This window comes from Orycteropus afer, unplaced genomic scaffold, assembly GCF_000298275.1.
Source record: "Orycteropus afer afer isolate SDZICR_OR568_19922 unplaced genomic scaffold, OryAfe1.0 scaffold01010, whole genome shotgun sequence".
Lineage (NCBI taxonomy): Eukaryota > Metazoa > Chordata > Mammalia > Tubulidentata > Orycteropodidae > Orycteropus > Orycteropus afer.
The window spans coordinates 359,869-382,920 of record NW_006922597.1 but is presented as its reverse complement, the minus strand read 5'-3'; the positions used below and the strand labels follow the sequence as shown (position 1 = coordinate 382,920).

General features: G+C 44.9%; 2 protein-coding genes across 2 annotated transcripts; both read left to right on the top strand.

Moving 5' to 3' along the window:
* Nucleotides 1-9,507: 9,507 nt before the first annotated feature.
* GPR173 (G protein-coupled receptor 173) lies at nt 9,508-10,629 on the top strand. The gene has a single exon (XM_007958544.2). The coding sequence runs from the start codon at nt 9,508-9,510 to the stop codon at nt 10,627-10,629; it is 1,122 nt and encodes a 373-aa protein (XP_007956735.1).
* Nucleotides 10,630-14,717: 4,088 nt separating this feature from the next.
* Nucleotides 14,718-21,170, top strand: TSPYL2 (TSPY like 2). The gene is made up of 7 exons (XM_042783391.1): nt 14,718-15,473; nt 16,998-17,075; nt 17,202-17,313; nt 17,385-17,530; nt 17,661-17,755; nt 18,083-18,615; nt 21,064-21,170. Exons 1-7 carry the CDS (start codon nt 14,718-14,720, stop codon nt 21,168-21,170), a joined length of 1,827 nt encoding a protein of 608 aa, XP_042639325.1.
* Nucleotides 21,171-23,052: the final 1,882 nt, after the last annotated feature.

The following is a 23,052-nucleotide window of genomic DNA, read 5'->3' as shown; positions in this document are numbered from 1 at the left end:
ACCAGAGCTCCTAATTAAATTATAGTCATGTGTTATTGATGAATATTCTTACCTAAAAAAATCCTACAAATAATCAGACTTTGCCTAATTTTTAATATCAAAATTCAGTAAAAAGTAAATCAAGAAATAATAATCCAGAATGCTCCTTATATGTGAGAATGGCCAGACTTCGTCTCTTATATTTTGGTCATGTTATCAGAAAGCATCACTCCTTGGAGAAGGATATCATGCTTGGTAAAGTAGTAGTAGTTGTTGTTGCTGCTGTTGTTATGTGACATTGAGTCAGACCCAACTCATGGCGACCCCTCCTTGGGTTTCCAAGGCAGTATCACTACGGAAATAGATTGTCCAACCTTCCTTCTAAGGAGTGCCTGAGGGTTTGAACCACCAGCCTTCTGGTTAGCAGTCAAGTGCCTTGGGCACTACACTGCCAGAGCTCCCTGGTAAAGTAGAGGGTCAGCAGAACAGGGGAAGATCCTCAGTGAGATGGAATAACACAGTGGCTGGAACAATGGACTCAAGCATAGCAACAATTACAAGGATGGTGCAGGACCAGGCAGTGTTTCATTCTGCTGTGCATAGGGTTGCTGTGAGTCAGAACTAACTCAATGGCACTTAACAACAACAACAATGTTTTCGAAAGAGGTCTTATCTTTTAGAAATACATACTGAAATAGGAATAGGAAATAGGAAAAACAAAACTGCTATGAGGTGATAGTCAAGTGAATCTAGATGATGAGTATGCTGGAGTTTATTACAGTATTAATGATCCTTTTTATGTTTGAATATTCTATAATAATTTATAAAGACACAATAAAGAAAGTTAAAAAATGGACAAAACATCTACAAAGAAGATCAATAAGGAAACAGAGGACCTGAATAACAGTATAAACCATCTAGACTTAACAGACATACACAGAACACTTTACCCAACAGCAGCTCAATATACATTCTACTCCATGTATCATGTATAATTCACCAGGATAGACCACATGTTAGGTTACAAAACAAGTCTCAATGAATTTGAAAGATTGAAATTATACAAAGTATTTTCTCTGACCACAGCAGAGTGAAGCTAGAAATCAATAACAACAAAAACATAAAACTGGAAAAAGCACAAACATATGGAAATTAAGCAACACAACTACCACTGGGTCAAGGAAGAAACAAAAAGAGAAATAAATGTCTTAAAGTAAAACGAAAATGAAAGCACAACAAAAATTGATAGGATACAGGAAAGGCAAAATTCAGAGGAAAAGTTTTATCAATAAATGCCTATATAAAAATAGATACACATCAACAGTCTAACTTGACAACTTCAGGAAGTAGAAAGAAAATAAAAGAAAAAACTAAGCATAAATCTACCAGAAGAAAGGACATAACAAAGATCAGAGCATAAATAAATAAATTTTTAAACAGAAGAACAATAGAATCAATAAAACGAGAAATTGATTCATTGAAAAGATTAATAAAATTGGTGAACATCTCCAAAGAAAGCTCACCTCAAAACAAAGTAATCACCTTTTGATGTACAAAATAGCAACATTCCTGGATATTAAACTCTTTAGCTAGACTGACAACAGAAAAGATGCAAATAAGCAAAATGATAAATGAAAGAGGAAAAATTACAACTGTCCCAATAGAAATAAAGAGAATTATGACAATATTATAAATAACTGTACAGCAGCAAAATGGATAACCTAGATGAAATGGACAGATTTTTAGAAGCATACAACCTACTCAAACTGACTAAAGAGGAAATGGAAACAACAAACCCATAAAAAAAGAGACTGAATCAGTGGTCAGAAACCTCCAATCAAACAAACAAAAAAGTCCTGGACCAGATGGCTTCACAGGGGAATTCTACCAAACATTCAGGAAAGAATTGACACCAATCCTGTTAAAACACTTCCAAAAGATGGAGAAGAAAGGAATACTCTGTCTTGGATTGCTGGTGCTGCCATATCAGACATACCACAAGTGGATGGCTTTAACAAACAGGAATTTATTCTCTTACAGTTTAGGAGGCTAGAAGTCCAAGTTCAGAGTGATGGCTTTAGGGGCTGGGTGAAAGCCCCTCGACCTTGGGCTTCAGCTCTGCCTCCTGCTCCAGTCCCACTAGAGATGGAGGCTTTTTCTGACCCATGCAGATGCTGGATGCTGAGGCTGACAACCCCAAGATCAACAGGTAAAATGGCACAATCTCAAGATTAGCAGGCTGCACGGCAGGCCACTGAGATGAAGACTCAGCCACATGCAGGATCCAAAATGTTCCAAGAAGTTAGAGGCCTTTCCCAAAGCTTCTCCTTATATACTGGAAGCAGGCCACTTCCCAATGGTAGCACCCTAGCTGCTCACAGCAGATTCCACCATGAAGGTGATTATAATCTCATCATGGCTAATAACTACATCCAGCTGCTCAGCCATTCAAAACCACAGCCCAGCCAAGTTGACACGCAACCTTAACTACCACACTCCCTAATTCATTCTATAAAGCAAAAAACCCTGATACCAAAACCAAAGACACCATAAGAAAACGATAGGCCAATATGTCCTTTGACTATAGATGCAATAATCCCCAAAAAAAATGCTAGTGAACAGAATCCAACAGCATATTAAAAGAATCATACACCATGACCAAGTGGGATTTATTCCAGGAATGTAGGGATGGTTCCACTTAGAAAATCAATCCACACAATACACCACATCAATAGAGCAAAGGGAAAGAACTACATGATTATCTCTATGGATGCAGAAAAAGCATTGAAAGAAATCCAACATCTTTTCCTGATGTAAACTCTCAAGAATATTGGAATGAAAGAGAAGTTCCTCAGTGTAATTCAGAGCATGTAGGAAAAGCCAACAGCCAACATTATACTTAGTGGAGAAAGACTGAGAGCTTTGTCCTTTGAAATCGAGAACAAGAGAAGTGTGCCTGCTCTTGCCACTTCTATTCAATATTGTATTAGAAGCCCCAACCAGAGCAATAAGACAAGAAAATGAAATTTAAAATATCCAGATTGGAAAAGAAGAAGTAAAATTATCTCTATTTGTGGATGACCTGATACTATATAGAGAAAATTTTAGAGAGTCTGAAAGAAAGCTTCTAGGACTAATAGAGAAATTTAGCAAAGTTGTAGGGTACAAGGTCAACAAACAAAAATCAATTGGGTAGTATATATCAGCTATGAGTAATCTGAAAGGGAAATTAGGGAAATAATTCCATTTATAATAGCATCTAACAAAATAAAATATCTAGGATTAAGGGTTAAGTTTAACCAGGGATGTGAAAGACTTATACAATGAAAATTATAAAACACTGCTGAAAGAGATGAAAGAATACTTAAATAAATGAAAGATGTTCCATGTTCATGAGTTGGAAGGCTAAATATTGCTAAGATGTCGATATTACCCAAAGTGGTTTATAGATTCAATGCAAACCTGATCAAAATTCCAACAGACTTCTTTACAGAAATGGAATAACTAATCCTCAACTTTACATGGAATGGCAGGAGGCCCCAAATAGCTAAAGAAATGTTGAAAGAGAAGAACAAAGTAGAAGGACTCACACCTCCTGATTTTAAAACCTATTATACAGCTACAGTAATCAAAACAGCCTGGTACATAACAACAGACACATAGACCAATGGAACAGAATTTTGAGAGTCCAGTAATAAACCACTCATCTATTGTCAACTGATTTTTCACAAGAGTACTAAATCCATTCGATGGAGAAAGAAGACTTTTCAATAAATGGTGCTGGGAAAATTGGATTTCCATGTGCAGAAAAATGAAACAGGATCCATGCTTCAACATCATACACAAAAACAATTTCAAAGTGGATTGAAGGCCTAAATATGATAACTAAAACCATAAAATTCTTAGAAGAAAACATAGGAGCAATGCATTCAGGCCTAGCTTCTAATAATGGATTATCTTGTATAATAACAAAAATACAGATAGCAAAAGGCAAAATAAACAAATGGGACCTCATAAAAATTAAAAACTTTTATTCATCAAAAGACTTTACCAACCCCAAAACTATTGCCCTGAGATCATTTTTAAAGCTTAAATCAAAAATATCCTCTGAAATCTTCTTAAAACCAAGTAATAATTTACCTTAACTAGTAAGGAATGTCTGTCTTGAGTATTATGCTTTTTTAAGATCTATCTATATGGAATCAAATGGACAACAGCAACATGAAGATTAGATATGAAACTTAGGGAACAGTGAATTTATGTTAATTGGGGAAAAATAATTCGTAAAAGGGGAGGATGGTTGTACGACTTGAATGATGTAATCAATGTCACTGAATTATATATATATATGTTGTTGTTATTTGCCGTTGAGTCGGTCCCGACTCATAGCGACTCCTCCTTGGGTTTCCGAGGCAGTATCACTACGGAAGTAGGATTGCCCAACCTTCCTTCCCAGGAGTGGCTGGTGGGTTTGAACCGCCAGCCTTCTGGTTAGCAGTCAAGTGCCTTAGGCACTATGCTACCAGAGCTCCCTGAATTATATATATAGATATTGTTAAAAGGCTCTAATATTCTCATTGAATCTCCTGTGGATTGTCATGTCCAGATATTTACATGTTAGAATACAAATTATTTTCTCATAAATCACTTTCATTTTATTTCTTACCTACATTATGGTTAAGGCACTATATGGATTTTCTTTTGAAAATACATGTGCAAATAGTTTATAGTATCTAACAAATTCATTTCCAGAGAGAAAAGAGAAGGCTAGTGCTTCCAGAAAGAATGTGCATGTGCATATGCATGCCAGTGTCCCTGTGTGTGAGCTGGTTGCTGTCTGTAACCCTCCATAGCAGTAGGATATGTGTTTGTGTGAGTCTATGAGTATGTAGGTATTTCTGTAAGAAGCCCTGGTGGTGCAGTGTGGTTAAGCACTCAGCTGCTAACCAAAAGGTTGGAACAAACCAACTGCTCCTTAGAAAGCCATGGCAGTCTGCTTCGATAAAGATTACAGCCTTGGAATCCCTATGGGGCAGTTCTACTCTGTCCTATAGGGTAACTATGAGTTGGAATCAACTCCATGGCAGCTGTTTTTTGTTTCTTGGTTTAAGCATCTGTGTACGAAACCTACTGGGCACAAGCAGATTTGAATGTGTTACGTGCGTGCCCATGTTCCCTTAGCCCCCAGGCTGTCATTGCCAGTCTGTCCTCTCCTCACTTATTTAGGAATCTCCCCAGCTTTCCTGGCAACAGCAGGGTTTTGTTTGTTTGCTGCTTGTTTCTATTTCTTTTTTTTAGTTTTCTATTTCACTGAAACTTTGGCTTCACCTTATCCACCTTTTCGGTCTTAGTGTGTCTCTGTATCTCCCTATCTCCATTTTTATTTCTGTGTGTGTCTCTTTTGAACTCCTCTCTACATCTGTTTGTCCTTCCCCATCCCACTCTATTTTGCTATGTCTTTTGTTCTTTTTCCTTCCACACATCATCCCTTTCCCTCTATCTCCCTGCCTTTCTCTCCCTACCTTTCTCTGTTCCTCTCTGGGTTTTGGGGTTTATTTATTTTTTTTTTAATTTCTTTTTGTCTATTTTTCTCTATCTCCTTACCTCTCTGTCTTGCTCTCTCTGCTTCTAAATATATATGTGCCCCTCTTTTTACTTCACTCTCTCTATCCTTTCCCTTTCTGTGTCTATTTCTGTCTCCTTCCTCTCTGTGTATAAGACTTTCTCTCATTTCTGTTTGTTTCTCTCCCTTGTTCTCTTTCTCTCTCCTATGACTCTCTTTCTCTGTTTCACACACACACACACACACGAGCGTCTTCCTGACTCTCATACATTCAGCCTCTCCCTGTCTCTATCACTTTCCCCTCTGCCTCCTCTCAAGGCTAAGGAGTGTGTATGTGTATGTGCACATTTACACACACAGTTCTGTAGGGGCTATCAGGGCAGGCTTTGAGAGATTGAAAATGGGCCCACCAATCACACTTCTCCCCAGCTCCTGCCATAACACCCTATCGTGGTCTGCTGGCACAGACTCTGAGACTTTGGGGTACCATCCAAAGAGGCTGGTCCCAGGTGGCTGTGGTAGACCAGGTTGGTTTGAGCTGGAAATCAGTGCAGAGAGAATACTTCTTCCCTGGTGGGAAGGGGGTAAGAAGACAATTACTTAAGCCCTAACTCTCCCAAACTCTAGCCAATCCACAGCCCAAACGGTAATTCTGATCTTCTCCAACTTCTGCCCAAGTTGCCTTGCTGCCTTCCCTCTGGCACCTGCCATGTTACTCTATCACACCCCCACACTCCCTGACAGTTGCCACACACAGGCCACACACAGCAGGAGCACTCCTATTTCCCCTTAAACCTTACCTATGCCACATCTACTGCCGGATGCCCTCCAGGCCTCTTTTTCAATCCTACCCAGATGCCTCCAGAAAGCCCCCTCTGACCCACTAGTTCATATGGTTCCATAGTCAATTAATGTGACATATTTTTACTGAAAGCCTACCATATGCTATGCATCACCCTTCTAGATGAGACTGACTGAGTAAGTTTATAATCCCTGCCTTTGTGGTGCTTTCATTCTAATCAGGTGAGGCAGCCAATAAACCAAATTTTTAAAAGTAAATTATATGGTGTGTTAAAAAAAAAAAAAAAAACTAAAACTCACTACCATCGAGTTGGATCCGACTCATCATGACCACCTCTTGGGTTTCTGAGGCAGTATCACTGTGGAAGTAGATTGCCCAACCTTCCTTCTGAGGAGTGGCTGGTGGATTTGAACCATACACCTTCTGGTTAGCAGTCAAATGCTTTAAGCACTGTGCCACCAGAGCTCCTATATGGTGTGTTAGAAGGGAAAAATTTTATGAAGAAAAGTAAAACAGAGAAAGGGACATAAGTGTTCTATTATCTCTCACTTGGATTACTGCAGTAGCCTCCTAAGTAGTCTCCCTACTTCTACTTTTGCCCCACATGGTCTGTTCTCCTCATAGTTAAATCTAAGTCAGATCACATCTCTCCTCTGCTCAAACTCTGTGAAAGTCAAAATCTTCACTGTGGCTTCTGTGATCTGGCCTCATCACCTTTCTGACCTTACCTTCCACCACTTTCCCCCTCACTCATTCTGTTCCACCCACACTGGCCTCCTGGCTGTTCCTCAAGTGCGCCAGGTGTGGTCTCAACTCAGGGCTTTTGCTCTGGCAATTCCTTCTGCCTGGACTTCTCTTCCCTGAGATATGCACATGGCTCACTCCTTCCCTTCCTTCAGCTCTTTGTTCAGATGACACCTCCTCCATGAAGTCTTCCCTATACACCCCATCTAAACTTGCAGCACATCTTCCACCCCTAGCATTTCCTATCTCCCCTCCCGGCTTTATTCTTATTCTTAGGGACTTACCATTCTCCGACATACTTTATTTATATATGTTCTTTATTATCTAGAATATAAGCTCTACAAAGCCAGAGGTTTTTGTTTTTTTTTTTAATGTTATATTGTGATTTGGGCAAAAGTTTACAGAGAAATTTTTTTATCCATTTAACAGTTCATACACTTTTTGTTTTATGACATTGATTGCAGTTCCCACAGTATAACAGCTCTTTTCCCACTTCCTCCCTGTATACTTCTTTCCTATGCATTCCTGCCTTCTGAGCTTTCTCCCTGCACAAATGCTCTCTTCTGATCTCCCATGGTTTATTCTTCTAAGGAGTGCACCTCCCTGGTGTAATTGCTCAGCTCCTTGGCCTGTCTGGGTGCTTGGCTGAAAGTGAAGCCACTGGAGTGAGTTCAATTCCAGACCTGAAGGGTAACTAGAAGCCATAGTCTCGGGGGTTTCACCAGTCTATATCAGACCAGCAAGCCTGGTTTTCCTATCATTTAAGTTCTACATTTTTCTCCCAGTCTATCTAGGATCTCCTATTTTGATCCCTTTCCAAATGGTTGGCAGAGATTCTGGTCTCATAGTCATGTAGGTTGATTTTCTTATGGTCCACTAGTCCCTTGTACAAATTGTTTCCCTAAGTCTTTGATTTTCTTCACTCTTCTTTGCTCCAGATGACTGATAGTTGCATCTTAGATGACCACTCACAAGTTTTTAAAATCCCAGTTGCTCTTCATCAAAGTAGGATGTAGAACAATGTTTTTGTGTACTATGTTAAGCTTGATTTCCTCTGTGACCATGGTCCTGAGCCTTCAGGCCCACTCCCTCAAGGTGTTTGGTTTTGGCTAAGAAGTTATCATAACTTTGCCCCATGTTGGTGCTGTTATATATATGGACATTTTTATAGCACATACAAATACAAATGTAGAAATATTATCTGCCATACCTATATATGGTCATCCTCCCATACCTGATTATCTTGCCTGTCTACCTATGTCCCCATCCATAGATTAAAGGGACAGGGATTTTTGTTTGTCTGATTCATAGCTGTATCCCCAGTGCCTAGAACAGTTCCCGGCACACAGTAGATTCTCAATGAATAAATTTTTAATTAATAAATGAGTACACACAAGAATATTTACATCTTTATATTCACACTTAAAGTAAAAACCAAAGTGCTTATCATGGCCCATAGGGACCTACATGATCTAACCCCCAGGCACCTCTCTGATCTCACCTCCCACCACTGTCTCCCTACCTCATTCCATGCCAGTCACATGCCTTACAGATGTCCCTCGAGTATGTTAAGCACATTCCTGATCATAAGTGAACAAATTCATTTAACCAATGGCTATGAGCACTTTAAAAAGTGAAATACAATAGAAACAAATGGGGTGCATTACAATTAGGGTCGGTACTGTTTTGTGAAACTTTTGGTTCAGGTGCGTACGTGTATGTGTTAGCAGCTGGATGTCTTGTCCACTGTGCCACCAGAGCTCCCTTTCTTACTATGGGTGAGATTCAGAAAAGTTTGAAGAACAAATTAGGGCTTTGTAAAGGGGAAGAAGAGCTACAAGAACATCACCACCTCACAGACCCACCAGTGGAAGGACAGGTAACTGAGGACATCCACAGAGATGGAGCACCCTCACCCAGCAAAGAGAGCGTAGGACTAGGAGTGGGCCAGAAGCAGGGCTTGACACTAGCTGAGGAGTAAGGGGTGGTGGTGGGGGAGCACACAGACACACTAATACTGCCTTTTCTGTTTCTCCCTCACTTTTCCTTCCTGTTTCCTACTTGCTCTTGTCTCTCTTGCTCTTGCTGTCTCTCTCTCTCTGTCTCTCTCTCTTTCTCCTTTTATCCCTCCTCACTCATTCACATACCCTCCATTTCTGTCTCAATTTCCAACTATTTATATCTTTGTTGCCATTTTTCTTTTTGTTCTCTTTATTTCCCACTGTTTCTCTGTCTCTCTGTATTTTTCTCTCTGTGTCTCTTTCTTGCCCTCATCTCTTTGTTTCTCTGTGTCTGTGTCACCTCCAATTTCCCTACTTGCAGGTGCAGCCCAGCAGGTCAGCTGATGGAGTCACACAGGGCCCATGGAGTACCAGATTGGCTGACCCCATAGGGTTGAAAGCAGTCCCTGCCCCTCAGTATGGCCAACACTACTGGAGAGCCCGAGGAGGTGAGCGGCGCACTATCCCCACCGTCAGCATCAGCTTATGTGAAGCTGGTGCTTCTGGGATTGATCATGTGTGTGAGCCTGGCAGGCAATGCCATCTTGTCCCTGCTAGTGCTCAAGGAGCGTGCCCTGCACAAGGCTCCTTACTACTTTCTGCTGGACCTGTGCCTGGCCGATGGCATACGCTCTGCCGTCTGCTTCCCCTTTGTGCTGGCTTCTGTGCGCCACGGCTCCTCATGGACCTTCAGTGCACTCAGCTGCAAGATTGTGGCTTTTATGGCCGTGCTCTTTTGCTTCCATGCGGCCTTCATGCTCTTCTGCATCAGCGTCACCCGCTACATGGCCATCGCCCACCACCGCTTCTATGCCAAGCGCATGACACTCTGGACATGTGCAGCTGTCATCTGCATGGCCTGGACCCTGTCTGTGGCCATGGCTTTCCCACCCGTCTTCGATGTGGGCACCTACAAGTTTATCCGTGAGGAGGACCAGTGCATCTTTGAGCATCGCTACTTCAAGGCCAATGACACACTGGGCTTCATGCTTATGTTGGCTGTGCTCATGGCAGCCACACATGCTGTCTATGGCAAGCTGCTCCTCTTTGAGTATCGTCATCGAAAGATGAAGCCAGTGCAGATGGTACCAGCCATCAGCCAGAACTGGACATTCCATGGCCCTGGGGCCACTGGCCAGGCTGCTGCCAACTGGATCGCCGGCTTTGGCCGTGGGCCCATGCCGCCAACCCTGCTGGGTATCCGGCAGAATGGGCATGCAGCCAGCCGACGGCTGCTGGGCATGGACGAGGTCAAAGGTGAAAAGCAGCTGGGCCGCATGTTCTACGCGATCACACTGCTCTTCCTGCTCCTCTGGTCACCCTACATTGTGGCCTGCTACTGGCGAGTGTTTGTGAAAGCCTGCGCCGTGCCCCACCGCTACCTGGCCACTGCTGTTTGGATGAGCTTCGCCCAGGCTGCTGTCAACCCAATCGTCTGCTTCCTGCTCAACAAGGACCTCAAGAAGTGCCTGAGGACTCATGCCCCCTGCTGGGGCACAGGAGGTGCCCCGGCTCCCAGAGAACCCTACTGTGTCATGTGAAGCAGGCTGGTAGGCAAGCAGAGAGGTCATGGCCATCATAATTAACAGCAAGGGAGGGCTAAGGCCCCATATAGGAGCCTTGCTTTCTGAGCTCTAGCCCCAACTCCTCATAATTTAGGCACCTTTGTCAACACCTCCCCAGGGTTGGGGGTGGGGGGGCGGTGCTGGGAAAGAGGTGTTTCTAGTTTTGTGGGGTCTGTCTCTGCTGCCTCCTTCTTCACTTCTTCTCTCTCTTTCTTTCTCTTTCTCTCAAGTGACAATTAAGAAAAAGAAAACAAAATAGAAAATGCAGGTTTTTCTAACAGCTGAGAAGACAGGCTTCCTTGCTCTAATGTCCCTCTTCTTACATTGTCCAGAGGGGGAAAATTTGTCCTGTAAAATAGACTTCCCTCTGCTCCCATGCACCCCCTTTCCAAGTCCTTTAGCAAGACCTGGATGCTTTAAGGAGAAATTGATCCAACGCTTATGAGAAAAGGGATCAAAAAGGGTGGTGGGTCCCAGGAAGCAGGGGTGTTTAATTGCTATGTTGTGTGCAATGTTGTTTTAGGCTAACCCTGATCCCAATCCTAGTCTCTTCTCCCTCCTCACCACGTCAAGACCTCCCACGTGATTCTTGAGCATCTGTTTGAGAAGCCAGGAGGGGATGGAGAAGTGTTCTCAGGGATGGGCCCAGGCTAGGTGAAGAGCAGGATAGGAGCTAAACTCCTTGAGCTGACTGCATTCCCTCAAGCTGCCTCCTGGATCCCCAACCTCCAACTCTTCTTTCTGAGGATGGAAATCCACTCTAGCCATATTAATGCTAATGTGGGTGCATACAGGCAGGGGGCAACCCACAGGGAAGTGTAGGGAGAGAGTTTGACTCCCAGAGTAGCTGGATCCCAAAGCCTGGGGTCAGAGAGGAATTCAATTCCAGAATTGCTTCCTGGGTTCGTGCTACTCTTCTGAAGATGAAAATTCATTGTGGGCCTTGGTAACTCCTAGAGATATAAACCCCAAGGCACTGTGGACTTGTGTCCACTCCTCTCCAACCTCTTTTTGTCCCCCCTCAAGCTTCAGGGGCCTCAAGCCCCTCCTTAGTCCTTGATCGTCTGGGTCCTCAGCCCTAAACTTCCTTCCTCCCAAAAGCTCTTCTCCCCATTCCTCCCTCCACCCTTACCTATACCCAAAATGGAACAGACTAAAGCCAGCTTACCCAGGTGGGAGATCCCAAGCTTCCTTCCCAGACCAGGGGCATAGTCCACTCTGGGCTCACTTCAAAATCAGTGGATGTGGGAGACAAGCTGTCACCCCTTTGCCTGGTTTTGCCCAGGATCTTTGTCTCCCTCTAATTCCTGGGGGAGGGATCTGTATTTATCCGTCCCTCCTTTCCCTTACCTATAGAAGTCCCTGTCTGAAGTTCCCTCTCTACCCCAAGACAGCCTCAGAACTGGAGAACCCTTGACCTAAAAAGAGTGGGGAGGCACTCTAGACAGCAGAGAGATTAATGAGCCTGGCTGTAGAGTGGCCCTGGAAAGGCAGGCCAGAGTGGCTGGGAGTGGGGTATGCCTGTTCTCTCAGTGATAGTGATGGGGGTGCCTTTTCCAGGGAGTGGTGTGGGGGGCAAGAGGGTGAGGGGTGGTTAGGATATATTCAGGAGGATTTTCCTCCATTTCTTTTTTCTAACTGCCTGGATACACCATTGGATTTTGTAAATGGAAAAATTGAAACAAACAATGTGATATTGGATGTTTTCTCTTTCTGGCTGTGAGTATGTGTGTCTGTGTGTCCTGTCTGTGTGACCATATGTGAGGAAGTATGCTTGAGTGAGACAGTTTGTGTCTGTATGACTTTGTGTGGCAAAGCATCCATGAGGAAACTTGCTTGGTGCACACGTGAGCAAATGCCTGTATGTAGAGATATATACAAGCATGCACACGCCCATGCTTGCATGTATGTGCACACATACACACACACACAGATAAGCACCTAGGTGAGAGGAGGCAAACTGTACTATGTGTCTGTCACAGCAAGTAGAGTAGTTGGAGAGATGGAACTTGAAACCTGTACCTGTGTGTGCGTGTGTGTGTGCATGTGTGTGTGTGTGTGTGTTTACCACAAAGGTAAATGTTCATCTTCCTCCCTTGACCCAGGCTCTAAGCGTGGGAGCCAGGATACTTGAAAACCTTATCTCAACCCCAAGTATGAAGCCCTCAGGTACCACCCTCAATCCCTGTCTCAGTGTCCTACCCCAAACTTAAGGTGTTCCTGAAACTGGACCACCATGGAAAAGGGACTGGGAATTTGAGATAAATCTCGGGTGAACTGAAAGGGGTAGGAAATCTCCCCTCCCCATAAATGATTGGCTTCTGGAGGGGTTTCAAAGTCTAAGATGGGAGCCCTTCCTACAGGTCCACTGTATACAGCTGGGACTTTGGTAAGCTTTGACTAAATTCAGAGGGAGGGATGTCACAGGGAAAACAACAAAAAAAACAAGTCTGGGAGTCTACCCAGCCAGCCTGCTCCCTGGGCACTCAATTAATTTACTATTTGTTTATTATTCTCTCAGGTGCACAGAATTGAGTTGACCATACTCAGTTCTTGGCACACTGTATCATCATTGGACCATGTGAGGCCCTTTTATTCTTTATTTTATTTCCCTTTCATCACCCATCCCTGATCCAATTCTTCTCCCCCACATAGGCACCCACTCTCGTGTATTTAACATATGTCCTTCCAATCCACCGTTTATGTGTTTATTTACATATATGTGTATCTGTGAAAAGTATATGGTATTGTTGTGTTTTAATTTACATAAACAGTATTGTACTATAAATCTTGTTCTGTTTCTTTCTTCACTCAACATTCTGTTTTTGAGAGATCCAACCTTGTTGCCCTATGTAGATCTAATCCATTCTAGTGGTCCATCTTATACATATATCACATTTTTCTTATCCATTCCCTTGATGATGGATCCCTCCAATTCTCTGCTACTACAAGGCTGCAATGGGAAGTCTCTTACACATCTTTTTAGGGACACCTAATTTAGAGGATAAGAAACTGAGGCTCAGAGATTGGCAGTATTTCAGTTGGAGTTACAAAATGAGAGACAGAGCCTTGGTGTGAATCCCAGACCAAAGCCAGAGCTCCACCACCATACCTCACAAGAGAGCATCTGTCCCTGATCAAAAAAAAAAAAAGATCTAAAATACAATTAAAAACAGCAAACATTAGGGAAAGGGAGAATAAAGGATGAAGAGGAGGGCTATTTAGTAGATGAAGAGACAGAAAGTCTTAGAAAAATCTAGCAGATGAGCTGAATCATATTTTAATGACGCACAGCAAGTTACTTTTGCGATTACTTCTAGAGCCATTTTTGCAACGGTGGAAAACGCTAACCCCAAACCAAAGGCCCTGGTTTTCTACCCCTCAGGCTCCCAGGTTCATTTAGGGCAACCTGAGCCCTTACCGGCCACATCAGAGTCCGCTCCAGGCCCTAAAGCAGAGGATGGCGGAAGGAGAGATTTACCAAGTGCGTAGTCGCTGATAGGAAAAGGAGAAACGATAATGAAGCTCTCTTAATTTTATTCGCGCACATCCTGCTCAGTGCCTGTGTTTGTTTGTTGTTCTGTTATATTCTGTTTTGTCGTTTGGTCGTCTGAACCACTGGTACTTTTCCCATTAGTTCGAATCTTGGGAGAGCAAAAGGAGAAGGGCTGCTTCCCCTAGGCTTTCCTCCTAGCCAATCGCCTTGCCTTTCCTTCTCGTCGCTTGAAGATTCAGCCCGATGATTGGCGAGTACCATAGACGCCAGTCGGAACGTGATGACGTGTACTGTTGGCAAGCAGATTGCTTGAGAGTGGGCCGGCGCAAGAGGCTACCACCCAATGGCAAAGCAGAACGGGCCCCTGGCGCCAGGGAAGGGGCGGGATATTGGCGATTGGCGCGGAGGTAGTAGAGCAGGCGCTGTGGGAGGGAACGCCAGAGCTAGGCGGTGAGGACGTGGTTGTGTGTGGTGCGGCAGCTTCACTTCAGGTGTAACTGGCAGTGGCTTGTGGGTGGGAAGCAAAGGGGTGAGGGCGGCCCCCTGAGCTGTGTGATCGCCAGTCACCATGAACCTCCTGAATGAGGAGCCTCCGGCCAAGAACCGCCGCCTCAGCAGCCCTGAGCTCCCTCAGCACGACCTGCCGCCGCCGCCGCAGCTCCTGCAGCTGCCGCTGCCTCCTCCTCAGCAGCGACCGAGGCTCCGGGAGGAAACCGAGGCGGCACAGGTGCTGGCTGACATGAGGGGGGGGAGACTGGGCCCCGCTCTGCCCCCGCCACCACCCTTTGTCATTCTGGAGGAGGGGGGGATCCGCGCTTACTTTACCCTGGGTGCTGGGTGTCCCGGCTGGGAGCCTGCGATCGAGTCAGGGTATGGGGGGACGCCTTCTCCCACGGGAGGCCTGGAAACCCTCTCTACTTCCGCGGCTTCTGGGGGAAGCCTAGAAATCGGTTTTCAGGTCACCGGGCCCAGCAGCTTTGCTGGGGAAAAGGCCCGAAAAACCTGTAGAGCAAGGAGGCGGCGGTCCCAGAGGTTAGCTGGTCCAAAGAAGAAGGAAGACGCTGTCATCGTAGTGGAAGATAAGTATGAAAGGGAAGAAGAGAAGAGGAGGCAGAGGAAGATGAAGATGAAGAAGGAAAGCAAAGAGAGGAATGCTGAAAGGATGGAAGCGCTGGAGAATATTCAACTGGACCTGGAGGCAGTGAACATAAAGGCAGGCAAGGCCTTCCTCCGTCTCAAGCGCAGATTCATCCAGATGCGAAGGCCCTTCCTGGAGCGCAGAGACCTCATCATCCGGCATATCCCAGGCTTCTGGGTCAAAGCAGTATCCTTGTTGTCAATACTCAGGGACTGGGAGCCCACAACAGTAAAGAAGGGTTGGGGGAGGAACAGACAGCAAAAGGAGATTGTGGGTGAGGGCCAAAGATGGAGGTGGGTTCACCATCAGAAGAATGACTAGGTTTGGTGAAGGAGGGGGCAAAACAGCAAAGAAGCTGTAATATAGATAGTGACATGGGGAGGGAATCACAGCATAAAAACTGGCCCACAGATGGGAAAAGAGGCATAGCATTAAAAAAAAAATGGGTCACTGGGTGAAAGGGGGAGGGTAGTGGAGGGGCACAAAGAAAAATTGGACCAGGGATAGTGAAAGAAGGATAGTAGGGGTACACAGAAGATAAACTGCCTCAGAGAGTGAGGTAGAGGGAGAGCAAAGGCACATAGTAGAAGAATTAACCCAGAGAAAGTGAAGAGGAAAGGGAGGGACACAGAAAAATCCAGCAAGGCTGCCTAAGTCACAAGGTTCTACAAGCCTAGGTCTCTGCTTAGACACTAGGGAGACCCCAGTCCTGGCAGGAGCACCCCACATTGGATGGAAGGAGGATAGAAAGGCTAGAGCCCCTGCAGTCAGGAAAGGGAGACCCTGGGTGTAGAGATACTCAAGGAGCTAAATGAAGTAAAGGGAAAATGAGAGGAATCTCATTTACTGTTGGTGCTTGCTAAGCTCATTTCAGGGGGCACACACAGATATGTGCAACATGTTAATGTATGGGTTTAGTATTCTGGAAGAGTATTAAATGATACAGACCCTTGACATCCTGATACAAAGTATCACATGATCACAGGCTCCCAACATGCAGATACATATCATGTGTTCATGAGCCCTTAGCACCAAGACACATGATATAACATCTAGCACACAGACATAAAGCATCATATGAAAATATTTCCCTAGTCCCCAGACAGGTTCACATGAACACAGGCCCTTAACATCTGGATATACTGCATCATCTAGACACAGGCCTTCCACACCAAGACATGTAGTAGCATATGAATAAAGGATCTCAGCACCCAGATACAGTATTATGTGACCATAGGTCCTCAGCACATAGATATACAGCGTTATATGACTTCAGACCCTCAGTACCCAGACACACAGCATTGTTTGGGCACAAACCCTCAGACCCAGACACACAACATCATGTAGACACAAACCATCAACACCCAGACATATATGAGTCTTATGAACAGAAGCTCTCAGCACCCAGAGATACAACATCACATGGCATAGCCCCCTTAGTACCCAAACACAAAGCAATTATATGAACTCTGGCCAGGCCACCTAACAGACGTTTAACATTGCATAAATGCAGACAGACCCTCACCACATAATAGTATGGGGGGAAAAGTACAGGTCATTTCCCATGACCCACTTACTCCATACACATCACATAAACACAGGAGGAATCCTCTTGCTCCAGCCTCTCTTCTTTTCTGCCTTGCCTGGCCCTTTCTTCTTCCCTACCTCATTGAACAGTCAATCCTTGACCTAAACTGCTCCCCTCATCAGTTCCTCAACCACCCCAAAATTTCAATCTTGATCAGCCAACGTGATGAAGACATTTTTCGCTACTTGACCAATCTGCAGGTCAGGCCAAAGAGACATTTGGTAGTATAACTGGGCGAGTTATCTGGTCCTTGGAGGTGAGGGGGTGGATGGGAGGGGCCGTGGTGTGGCAGAGGCAGATTCTACTATTAATCCCACCCTGAGCAGGTGCAGGATCTCAGACATATCTCCATGGGCTACAAAATGAAGTTGTACTTCCAGACAAATCCCTACTTCACAAACATGGTGATTGTCAAGGAATTCCAGCATAACTGCTCAGGTAAGAGGTGGTCCCAGAGCAAATCCATCCCCTTGTCCAGTCCCCTCTCCAAAGCTGTCTCTCCCCCCCAGGCCAACTGGTGTCTCACTCAACCCCAATCCGCTGGCATCGGGGCCAGGAACCCCAGACCCACAGGCACAAGAACCAGAACATCAGCCGCAGCTTCTTCAACTGGTTCTCAAGCTACAGCTTCCCAGAGGCTGACATGATTGCTGAGGTAGGGCCCCTCCTGGCATTGGCAGAGAAGGCCTTGTTAGGCTTGCCTCTGTGTACCTAGGGAATTGGGAGTACAGATCTCAGGCCTATACTTGTGGCTTTGTTCTCCCTTCTCCCCTCTCTTTCAACAGATTATCAAGAATGACCTGTGGGTTAATCCTCTACGCTACTACATGATGGGAGAAGGGGGCTACAGGGCAAACGGAAAGAAGCAAAAGGAGGAAAGGTGATGGGGGACTGGTGGCTGAGAGGTGGTTTGCAAGGGATCAGGCAAAGACTAAGCTAGTGTCACACAAGGTTTATAGAGGTCACCCAAAGGGACCTTTGAGATAATCCAGTCCAATATTTGTACAGTGGGGAAATGATGCCCAGAAATAGGGCATGATTGGCCTGAGGTTACATAGTCAGGTATAGAAATGGAACTCACTTCACCCCAACCTCATCCCTGGGAGTCCTTGTAGCCTACTGGCTCCCCAGTTACCACTTTTCATTGTTTACCCTGGGTTCAAACCACACACACCAACCCCATACTCAGCCCCAGGCTCCCCCACAGTAATACCAAGGACGAATACGAGGTGATGATCCTGGAAGACTCTGATGATGAGCATCAAGCAATGAAAGACATAATCAGCGAGACCTCAGACAGTGATGCAACTACTGACATCAGTGAAAGTCTTTGTGACAATGACACTACTGATAACAATGAGAGCAGCTGTGATGACACTAATGGTAACAACAACAAAACTCCCGATGGTGATGATGAGAACCTTGAAAGTGGCAACCAGAGCAACAATAGCAACATCCAGGGCAGCAGTGATAGTGACAATGAAGAAGATACTGAAGACAGTGATGATGAAGATAATGATGGCAATGAAGGTGACAATGAGAGTAGTGATGATGGCAATGAAGGTGACAATGAGGGCAGTGATGATGATGATGAAGACATTGAGGGCTATGAGAATGGCATTGAAGACCCTGACAAGGATCATGATAACAGCAGCAACCAGAAGGACTATGAGGATGATGAGGTAGAGGACATCTCAGAAGAAGAATCAGAGGAAGAAGATGACAAGGGCAATGAAGAAGGTGAGCTAAATCCCTCTGCTTCCCCTCCTTTCTTAGAGAAAGGCTCTCTGGGAATAGGGTATCAAAGCATTAACACAATCTGCTCTTGTGGAACAAAGAAAAAGCAGTCTGTGCAGCTTTTAAATCAAAGGCCAGGGAACATTTAACTTACAAATGTAACAAAACAAAAGAAACTTCTAGCTGATAGACAGGTGACAGAGTAAAAGACAAATGAGTGGATGGAGATATAGGAGATAATGGGTGGAAAACTAAAAAGAACAGTTCACACAGAGACAGATATGGGCATGTACATGCATGCACACACACACAGAGGAAGTACAGTGGCAGTCACATTGCAATTTAACACACTTTGTACCCAACCCTGGCTTTCTGGAAAATCCCAAGTTGGTTTGGGGGTGAGTGTGTGGAGATGAAGTAAACAATGCACTCTCTGAACCCAGAGGAGGAAGCAGCTAGTTCTACCTCAAGAGTGGGGTAGGGGAGAGCTAGAGAAAGAAGTTGACATTTCAATTGAAAGCTACATTCATACTGAGGAGCATTAAAGAGCATTCTCTAGGGGAGGCATCAAAGATGCAAGGACCTGGAAAGTTACTTAGTACAAGTAGGACCCTTCACTAGTTCGAAAGTTGCTTCTCACAAAAAGGGATTCAGTGGTCAAATATGCTGGGGAAATACTGCACACAGTAATAGTCTCATAGAGTCATATGTACATGTGCACCTTGAAGGTTCTGAGAAGTGCTATTGTAAGAAACCTATTTAATGTCGTGGAACCTAGCATTTCCCAAACTTCTTTGACCACAGAAGCCATTGTTCACTGCTCACCAAAGAACACACTGTGAAATTCTGAGGTAAGATTACAGTGGAGATCTGAGGGAAAATGCAGATTTAAGGTGACTCCCAGGTTTGTTTCAGGGATGACTGGTAAATGCAGGTGACATTTCCTGGGATGGGGAATGGTGTAGTGGTGGTATTGGTGGGGTGGAGGGAGGAACATGAAAGTTGGAAGGGCTTACTGGACATCTGGATATAGTTGGCTCAGAGGCAGGTGGTTGATTATACGTCTGGGAATCAAGTAGAGATTAGGAAGTTGGAAAGGAAGCGGATAACAAGCCAGGTCAGAATCCTAGCCCTAAAGCCACTAACATTTAAGGGCTGGTAAGAATTATAGGTCCAGTTAACATTAATGAAGTGCTTACCATGTGCCAGGCACTATTTTAAGTGCTTTTCTTGTTTTAACTCATTTAATTCTCCTCATCGTTGTTATGTGCCATCGAGTCGGATCCAACTCATAGCGACCCCTTCTTGGGTTTCCAAGGCAGTATCGCTACAGAAGTAGATTGCCCAACCTTCTTTCTGAGGTGTGGCTGGTGGGTTTGAACCAGCAGCCTTCTGGTTAGTAGTCATGTGCCTTGGGCACTACACCACCAGAGCTCCTTAATTCTCATAGCAAGTCTTAATGAGGTAGGTATTATCCTATCTTACAGATGAGGAAACTGAAGCTATGATTGGGTAGAGGTAGGAGAACCAGGTCATTTGAACCTTGCATTCAATGCCCAGTGTTGCTGAAAGGTCAAGTAAAATAAGAACTGGGGTATGTCCATTAGATTTGGGAATAAAAATCATTTGTGACGTTGGTGAGAGTAGTTTCAGGGGATCAATGAAGCCAGAACATGGAAAGAAGAGGAGGATGAGCAGGGAGTAAGGTAATGGAGTAAAAACTGTAGGGGAAGAGGATAGCATGGGGCAGGCAAATGTTTGAGCCTAGCTTTAGGCATACAAAGGAGAGGTAGGCTTCTGAGGAAGGTGGAAGGGGCAGGAAGACTGATCATCCCTGGGGGTTTTAGGCCATGGGTTCCCTAGCAAGGCAAGCTTCCATTGAGGGCAGGGGTGGGGCACAAAGGAAGGAGGCATTGTGAATGAGTGAATAGATGATGACTCAATCTGTTTTTAGGTAGAATAGGGGAACGGTTGTGGGTCTTTTTCTACCTCCCGCTTGGTGGCATTTCTTTTTTCTAAGAAGTAGAGGCAGAGCTGTCTGCCCATTCCTGAAGTGGGAGTGGGGGTAAGAAATTGGATTGAAAAGACAGGCTGGGGCCTCTTTGGATTAGCCTGGGAAGGAGGAGTAAGGGAAGTCTATTTAGTTGAAGTTACAGCTTAGGAAGAGAAGCACATGGAGGTATACAAAGGGAGAAAAGCTACTTTCCGAGATGTACCAATCTTGACAGAGGTGGGGAACCCACCCTGCCTTCTTGCTTCTCTCCTACTTGCTTCACTCTGGGCTTGCTTGAGTTCATAAACACTCTTGGCTACTTGTTGCACACAGAGGCACTTGGCAAGTGGTCCCAGGTCTCCAAAAGCCTTGGTTGTGGGCTCTGTTCCCTACTAGAGTGATCTGGCCTTCTAACCTCCCTCTACCATTTCCCCCTCCTTTCCTCTCTACTTGTGCAGGTAGTGAGCAAGAAGGGGAGGACAGCGATGATGAGGCAGGAGACGAAGACTCCAACATGGGAGAGATGCTTCAGACCCAAAACTTTTGGGCCCACCTGGGGAAGTAGGGGAAAACAAGATGAATGCCTTACCCTCTATGAGAGGAGTCTCTGCATCCTCCTCCCCTCTCTCCATTTGCCTTCTCCCTTAGTTAGGGCTGCGCGGCCCCACATTGCACTTCTGGGGGTGACTGATGTCATACATGGGTTTAAAGTTAATTTTTATGGCTTAGTAATTGCAGAGTTCTTATTTTGGGGTGGGGGAAAGGAAGGTTCCCCCTTCATTTCAGCCTCCCTCCCCCATAGGCTTCTGTGTGCTGCTAAAGGTATTTATTGTGTTGCCTTTATCAAATCGCTTATATCTCTTCCTCCTAGTCAGTGTTGGCCCATTCCGGCCTTGTCACAGCTGTGTGGTAGCCCGGGGTGGGGGGTGGGGGCATGCTTCGCTGCCATTCTGTCCTCCCAAGCTTCTTTCTCCTGCTTCATCTCCTTTCCTCTCCTTGTCGTTCCAGCTAGCCCGTGCAAAGCCACTTTACTATTGCTCTATTCCTACACCCCTCCCTTTATAGGCCGCGCCTCGCTCCCTATGAACCCTGGAAATCCTAATAAAATTCTAATCTAATTAAAACTGCTGTTTCTTGTCATTTGTCACAGTTCCCTGCCACCCTCTCCTTTCCCCCCACACCTTCCCGCCCCACCCCACCCCACATCAGCTGCAGGTCTCTGTTTCCACAGGACCTCGCTGACTGTGCAGCCTTATCTAGGCAAAGAAGGGCAAGATTGTAGTTGCTGGTAGGATTGGCTGGCCCAGGGCGAGCTCCGCCCATCCGCTGAAGTGTTGCATCAGGCGAATGCGGACAGTCTTGGCCAATGACAGGGAGATACAGAGGAAACCCTTCCCATTCCTGGCCGTACAAAGGACTTGGGTAGTAAAGAGCATAACACCCCTTTTCTCATGCAGGAACACGGATGGCCACCCTGCGCCCTGGAACATTCATTTATTTAATGATTCGTCTTTCATCTACTATGCATCAAATCTTTCCTCAGGCCAAGTGTAGGCTGTGTGTGTGTTGGGGGCAGTGTGCAGAAGAATCCATTTTTCTTTCTTGCATGTAATAGAAAAAAATTATACTGGTCCAGATATCCCAGCAGTCATGCCGAAGTGCTCCCCAGTCTTCTGGAGAGGATGCAGGGTTCCTGGATATTGGCTTGGGAGAGAAGGCAAGAAAAGATAGCTCAGGACAAGAAGCTTGTGTGCACAAAGGCATAGAGATAAGGGAAAAGCAAAGGAAATTACTATGTAGCTCTTGATGGGAATTGAGCATCTAAAAGGCAGGCTTTATCTTGAAGACCTTGGGAAAGCTGAATTGTTTTAATTTTTGGATATTGTAATGTTTTTTCAATGGACATCAGAAATATCTCCCAGATTCTTTCTGAATCAACAGATACATTTAATCATCTATAATATACCTCCTTAACTTTCGGTCCAATGCCCTTATTTTGCGGGAAGGCTTCACATATGGTCAGCTTTGTTTAAGCGTTTAGAGAATGCCCTCTGATGACTGTCAGAAGAATAGATTGGAGGGAAAGAGAGCAGTAAGGAAGGTGTATACATCAGGAGAGGGGCATGTTGAGAAGGCATATGAGAGTAGTGTTGTTTTTTGGGTTTTTAAACTATTTTAGGACAGTTTTAGATTTACAGAATTACTGTGAAGCTAGTACAGAGTTCCCCTGTACCCCACACCAAGTTTGTCCCATTATTAGCATCTTATATTACTTTGGTACATTTGTCATGATTATGAACCAGTTTTGATACACTATCAGCAACTAAAGTCCATGCTTTACTCAGATTTCCTTAGTTTTTACCTAATTCTTTCTGTTCAGGATCCCATCCCAGGATATTACTTAGATTGAACCACCATGTCTCCTTAGGCTCATCTTGGCTATGACA